This window comes from Camellia sinensis, chromosome 8 (genome assembly GCF_055761805.1).
Source record: "Camellia sinensis isolate YWXY chromosome 8, ASM5576180v1, whole genome shotgun sequence".
Taxonomy (NCBI): Eukaryota; Viridiplantae; Streptophyta; class Magnoliopsida; order Ericales; family Theaceae; genus Camellia; species Camellia sinensis.
Window position 1 is genome coordinate 180,228,576 of NC_138968.1, and position 7,026 is coordinate 180,235,601.

General features: G+C 30.2%; 1 protein-coding gene across 4 annotated transcripts; it reads right to left on the reverse strand.

The window, feature by feature from the left end:
* Positions 1 to 452: 452 nt before the first annotated feature.
* LOC114285162 (putative F-box protein At3g10430) lies at positions 453 to 3,101 on the reverse strand. 4 transcript variants are annotated; one of them, XR_014338781.1, is made up of 4 exons: positions 2,927 to 3,101; positions 2,602 to 2,680; positions 1,753 to 1,887; positions 453 to 1,568 (listed from the first exon to the last, which is right to left on the reverse strand). XR_014338781.1 is itself a non-coding variant. In XM_028228167.2 (3 exons), exon 3 carries the CDS (start codon positions 1,851 to 1,853, stop codon positions 882 to 884), a length of 972 nt encoding a protein of 323 aa, XP_028083968.2. In that variant the 5' UTR covers positions 1,854 to 1,887; positions 2,602 to 2,680; positions 2,927 to 3,101; the 3' UTR covers positions 453 to 881. The 4 variants fall into 4 exon arrangements, 3 of the variants coding, with proteins under 3 accessions (XP_028083968.2, XP_028083967.2, XP_082740381.1); XM_028228167.2 differs by having other exon boundaries at positions 453 to 1,887; XM_028228166.2 differs by having other exon boundaries at positions 453 to 1,887; positions 2,602 to 2,687.
* Positions 3,102 to 7,026: the final 3,925 nt, after the last annotated feature.

The following is a 7,026-nucleotide window of genomic DNA, read 5'->3' on the forward strand; positions in this document are numbered from 1 at the left end:
AGAAAAAAATATTTTGATATAAGTTAAATTCATAATTTTTGATAAATTTGATTAATACAAATGATGATTTGATTTCAAGTTGAAAATACATATTTTTTAAAATTCTTTGAATTTTTTTTTATAAGCCTTTTACAAAGGATAACACATAGTGACATAAATTTTTATCAACTATTAGTAAATCTATTTGTATTTGACTTTCAATTGTTAAAATTTTTCAACACAAAATATTAAGATCCAAAAGTAATTTTTCATTTTAAAAATAAATTATCGGGTATTGCACGGGTTACCTACTAATTAATTAATAATGAGATTGAGATAAAAAGTGTGAAAAATGTTCCATTCCCTAATTTTTCCAAACTCACCCAATGATATGGCAAATAATAAATTGTTATCATTCGAGGGGAGTTTGGGGGTAGAAATTAGGAGATGTAGTATTGTATTGCTCTTCAAAATAATAATAAAAAGTAAAGAAATGTCAACGTATATAATTTCAAATTATTAATTTCAACATCCATAAAAAAGTACAAATTTTCAAAACAGAGAAAATAAACCGACGAGACAACCTACAAAAAAAAAAAAAAAAAAAAAAAAAAGGACAATCGGATAACAATAATAATAGGTTATTTTGGATTTGGTTTCCTAAATCCTAGGCTCTGGCGGCAACTGGTAATAAAGAAGTCATGAACAGCATCAGATAATTGGTAGTCCCTTCTCCCATCCTCATCATTTTGTCCAAACAATGAAACTAAGCTCTCTTTGTAACAAACAGCCCAAAGCAAACTGCCACATCCGTACATTTCAAGATTTCTAATCTCATGAGTTTCATGGTTGAACAACACCAGATTGTTCATCCGACTTTCAAACAAAAGCTCCTTCTCCTTTCAAAACCCACACGGACGTGAAACTTCTGGAAAGAGTTTTACTGTTACTAGTTTGATCCAACACCCTTCCTCCTCCATCACCCATATATCAATAACACATTCCATAGTCACATCACTTTGACAAAAGAACAAACCAATAGAACCGTTGTACAATGAAAGAGACCCCCATATATATTCAGTATTAGCAGGCACCTCTATCTCTCTAAACTCCTCTAGCCTCAAGTCAAATGAAAGGATGCTATATTGATTAGCATTACCTACAGCACACAGCCAATAATATGCTCCATTTATGCATGTGGCACACAAGGAATTATAGATGAAACGGCCTGTAGGTATCGTAAGATCGAAATGTCTCCATGAATCTGTACCTAGAGTGTATACTGCAACAACATAATAAGGATAATCTATGTCATCACCTGATTCATCACCCAATTCATCACCAATCGCTTCATAAAAGTCACGAATCCAAATAATCTTGTAATCCCTAGTCAATGGGTCCAACCCAAATCCAACTACATTTACAACGGCATGAAAATTCGGTGGAAAAATTGGTTCGAGTACATTGAGGCGTCTAAACTCTCTCATAGCAGGGTTCCACAGAGCCATACGGTCACCATCACTATACCAAGTGTATACCAAAAACATGCCGTCAATGGGGCCAACAACATCTCCCATACAATCTGGGATCTGTAGATGATCAAGTTTTTCATGTAAAGGCGGTATGCCAGAAAGTGTCTCATCAGGGAAAAGAGCGATAGCATATCTATCAATGTTGGAAATATAATGATGAACAAGGAGATGGCCATTATTGTTTTCCTGGTTAAAGTGCTTGCTAATGAAATCAGGGCTTTTAATTAGAGTGTACCAATACCTGCAGACATATTTGAATCGCAACAGGGATTTCACGGGCAGCCTTGAGAGTATCTCAATCACAACATCTTCAGCTAAATTTTGATCTCTGTTGCTCAACATTATACCACCTTTTGCTGTCAAGAGCCTTATTTTTCTGATGACACAAAAATAAAAAGAACAAACCTGTTACTAATTTTAGTTGAGTAAAAATGGACAAAAAGAAATCTTGTAATGCTCAATTGCAAAAAAGATATTGATAATTATTCATTTCCTTAATACACCAAATAATACAAAAAGATATGTGATTTTGAGTCTAATAAATAAAAAAACATATAATTCTAGAACATCAAACAATCATTTATCACGATGATCACAGTTGCTCTGTGACAGTTTACCTCTCTCAAATAATGTTTCATGAATCAAATCCTTTTTTAAGAAAGGTGACAGCAGAACACTACCTAAAAGAAAGAATGAGGAATGAATTGATAACTTTGAACTAATAGCAAAGATATAACATTGCCCTTCAAAAGTCATAACGTTTGGAAAAAGATGAAATATTATTTTTTGAGAATTCAAAAAATTTGTTAATATTTCTGAAACTGTGAAAAAAAAAAAAAAAAAAAAAAAAAAAACTCATCCGGTCAGTTTTTAGTTTTTGGAGTCCCCCCCTAATAAACAAGTTCACCGATAGAAATATATGGAATTTAATTCTAAGACATGGAAATAAATCAATAAACCAAAAACATATGAATAGATCGGTAAAAACCAGACAATTGACAGATAATAATCACAGAAAAATTAAGTAAAAAACAGAGAACCAGCTTCAAATGAAGAAACTGTTAACGCGGAGAGGGAGAGAGAGAGAGACCTAAAATGAGAAATCGGATGATTGATCCTCGAACAAGAGAGATTGCTTCGGGCGATGTGGTTGAAAGATGTCTATATACCTAAAATCTCCACAATTTCAACAGGAGAAATTAATAAGAATCAGCCACAATCTAACACAAAATAATATTAGTTAGTCCAAATTAATACAAACAAACAACTGTGGTCATTGCACTCCAAGATTAAAAAATAATATTTAAAAAAATGCCCATAACCTGGATAGCAAAAGGAGAGTAAATAAAAGGGCAAGAGAAACAAATCTGGAGAGTAAATAATAGAGCAAAGAGAAAGAGAGACTTAGCAGTTACCAAATAGGCGAGCGGAGGCGATCTGAGAGGATGATCGACGGCGACCGACAAGGCTAGCGACGGCGGTGGCGGCAACCAACAAGTTGAGGAGGAGCGAGAGGGAGACGAGAGTTTCTTGCAAATACGATGAATGACACGAGATGTTGGGCGGAATTAGGGGTGGTTTGTTTTGGGATGATGTATTTTGGTCAGGATAGTCAATAAAAATAAAAATATTAAAATAGTTTAAGATAAAATATCAAGAAAATATTATTTTGTTTTTTAAATTATTATGCACAAATTAATTTGGAATTAAGATTTTGTATTATTTTAATTTAATTCTTAATTTTTTTTAAAAATTTGTCCAATTTACTTCTCGTCGTCTATTTTTGATTACAATCAAACGGAATTTACTGACTTAGCACTAAATTTAATTTGGAATTTTATTTTACTTCCAAACTATGTCTTAAAAATCAATAAGCCCCTAAATATAAAAAAAAAAAAATTAAATTTTAAATAATATACTTTGCAAAAAAATAATAAAAATATATAAAATTCCTCATTTAGAATTATCTTTTTAAGTCTCAAATTATCTAGAGTCCATCCTGGATAAACTAATTGAGTCAAAAATTTATTGGCTAATTTATGTGTATGCATGCACGTATTTGTAACTAGTTTATTCTCCAAATTAATTTTTAGAGCATCTCCAACGGTTCACCAAATCTGAGTAAAAAAAAAGACCATTTTCTCAATCTAATACAGATTGTTCCAATGGTTGTCATCAAAGCAGGGTCGATCGGCCGGTCGACCGATTAGTGTATTTTTTTTTTACCTCTTTGAACCTTTTGACCTGTTTGAACTAACCTATTTGCAAGGGAACCGGTCGACCGGTTGATCAACTGGCCGGTCAACCGGCTGGTTGACCGGTTGGTCTCCCCTAACGGTCACGCACAGTAAATTGATGAAATATTTCCCCTGTTCTCACTTTGATGAAAAAGTTGTTGAATTCTTGTTTTGATACCAATTTGATTAAATCATTGGAGCTGCAAAAAGTGACTTTTTTCACCAAATTTTAAATCTGATGTAAGGTTTGGTGAAACGTTGGAGATGGTCTTATAGAATCGATCGACTAATAGTAATTTCAAAATTGAGTGGGTAAAAAAAATTAAAATTCAATTATTGTCTAACAAATTTATTTAAAGTTTAATTTTTTTTTTTCATTTTTGAGATGAAAAATTCACCTTGTTTGGTTCCAATTTTTTGAATTCAATTTTTTGAAAATGAGTTTTTTATTTTTAGTATTTTTTTGTTATTTTTAGTATATATATATTTTTTGTTTCTAGTGAATTTAAATTATATAGGTTATCATTCTGAGTTTAAACTTATTTTTATATAATTTTTTTGTAAACATTTTAAATATATATATATATATATATATTTTTACGACATTGTGTTCTTCAGAAGTAAAGTTCTTTGTTTTTTTTGCATATTGATTTAACAGGTTAACAGAGAAGTCAGAAAAAAGAAAACAAAAAAGGGAATAATTTTTTTTATTCATTGTGTTTTCAATTTTTTTTCTTTCTATATTTCTTTAAAATGTAGGTCAACTGTTTTTCAATTTTCAAATTGTTTTGAAAACAATAGTATTCCAAACTTTTCAAAAAAAAAAAAATTTTGCACGCACAAAAAATGAATGAGGAAAAAACAATGATAATAATAAAATATTAAAAAACAAAAAAAAATGTCTTATTTCTTGGATGGCTAAGAATAGTAAGTTGAAAATATATTCTGAAAATTTGCTTATTTTAGAAAAAATAATGTGTAAGAAATAGATATTCAGTTTTTTTTTTGAATTTCAATGTTTAACAGGATATACATACACTGATAAATATTTTGAACGTTATTTTGTTGGGGGTGGATGGGGGTTGGAAAACAGAAGAAGAAGTAGAAGTAAAACGAAGAAATAGATATTCAGAAAAAAATTTCAATTTCAAAGTTTGATATGATATATATATCACTCATATACTTTTGCATTATCTTTGAGTTTTTTTTTTTTGGAGATTGACCAATAAGTCCCATATTTTTTCTTGCGATGCATTTACTTCTTCTGGCTTCTTCTGAATGTATAATGACTCATATGTCTACTACATTGTAGTGTCACATTATACCTGCCACGTTAGAGTGTCACATTTGAAAAAAGTACATTAAATAGTTTTTAATTTTTTTAGAGTGTCACATCATACCCACCATGTTGGAGTGTCACATCATATCCGTCACATTATCATGTTTGGGAAAAGTACACTAAGGAGTGTCACGTGTCACGTTTGAAGAAAGTACATTAAGGAATTTTAAATTTTTTTGAGAGTGCCACATCATACTCGCCACATTGTCATGTTTGGGAAAAGTGCACTAAGGAGATTTTAATTTTTTTAGAGTGTCATATCATACCTGCTGCGTTGTCACGTTTAAGAAAAATACACTAAGGAGTCTTTATTTTTTTTGAAGTGTTACATCATACCCGCCTCATTGTCACATTTGGGAAAAGTACACTAAGTTTTATTTTTATTTTTGAGTAAAAGTTATGGAGTATCATATCATACCTGTCACGTTGTCACATTTAGAAAAAGTATACTAAGGAGTTTTTAATTTTTTTGAAATGTCACATCATTAGAGTGTCATATTAATACCTACCACATTGGAGTATCACATCATACATGTTACATTAATAAAAGAGTATAGTTGTCCACCAAAACACAAGGGGTGAGTATGGATCGGATTGAAGTAAAATCATGACCAATCCGTTATCTACGGTTCTTGAAAAATTAGAACCAATCCAATCTGTTTAAATCGTGAAATCAATCTGAATCAGTCCATTTAAGCACAGATCGGATCAGTTTAGGACCACGGATTCACATAATTAAATAACAAAAAAGATATAAAATATTTTAATTTCACAAAAACATAAACATAGTATCATATTAGTTCCACAATAGCGACATGTTGTTCTAGAATTTAAACAATCATAAGAAAACTGGTTCCACCATAAATATTTAAACCATTACAAATTAAAACTAAAAACCAACCAACAAAAAAAAAAGATATTAGGCGGATTTAGGTTTGGGTTTAGGTTTTATATGGAATAAGAGAAGACACTATGCGGGGTGTATAATGTAAATATAGGCTATTTGTATATGGTCCGGGTTGGTTTCAATTCGGAACCATGGGGTTCAATCCGGAACTGATCCGTGAACTACGGATTTTTAATTTTTCAATCCAAAATCGAATCACATATTCAAAAAATCAATCCAAACCTACCGAATTGCACTAGATTGGATCAAATTACGGATTTTACGGATTCCTTGCTTAGTCCTACAAAACACTATTAAAATAAAATAGGATTACACGGAAAGAAACTCTCCACTAATAGGATTTAACAGATCAATAGAAAAAACTTACATTAATTGGAATACTTGTTTGTGAGATGAGATTCATTAGTAAATGTCCCTTTTTTTAAAAAAAGTTTTTAATTAATTAATTTTTTTTTTCATATTTATCAAATCTCTTTTATTACAAATGTTTAGTCTTTGAATTTGTGTTTAATTATTTTTATATTCAATTTTTTAAAAATTTAAATTCAGTTAAAGATACTGAGTTTGGCTAAAATTATTTATATATTCATTTTTTTAAAAAAATTTATATATTCATGCACTATTTGAAGTTATGTTTATTTTACGAATTTGTACATACATCCCATGTGAGTCTTTGATCCATCTAAACACAGTGTAAAACAAGGACTTCATTTGTCTTCCTCGTAATAATTTATCAACAACCTCCCACTTCGGTATTCAATGAAAATGAAGAATAAGAGAGAATAGTATTGCTGTGGAGGCCTTAAAGTAAAAAAAAAAAAAAAAAAAAAAGTAAAATAAGAAATATAATAAGAAGGTAATTTAGGTCTCATTAGACACTTTGTCCTCTCGACTTACTGTGTTAAGAAAAATACGTTTGATTTGTATTTTGAAAAACAAAAAACACTGCTTTGTATTTTTTATTCTTCTATTTTCATTTTTAAGATACACTATCCACACAAAAAAATGGTAAAAACTATAAAACATGGAGAA

What these genes read in the sequence shown, in the direction of transcription:
- LOC114285162 (XM_028228167.2), bottom strand. Translation starts at nt 1,853, where the DNA reads ATGTTGAGCAACAGAGATCAAAATTTAGCTGAAGATGTTGTGATTGAG.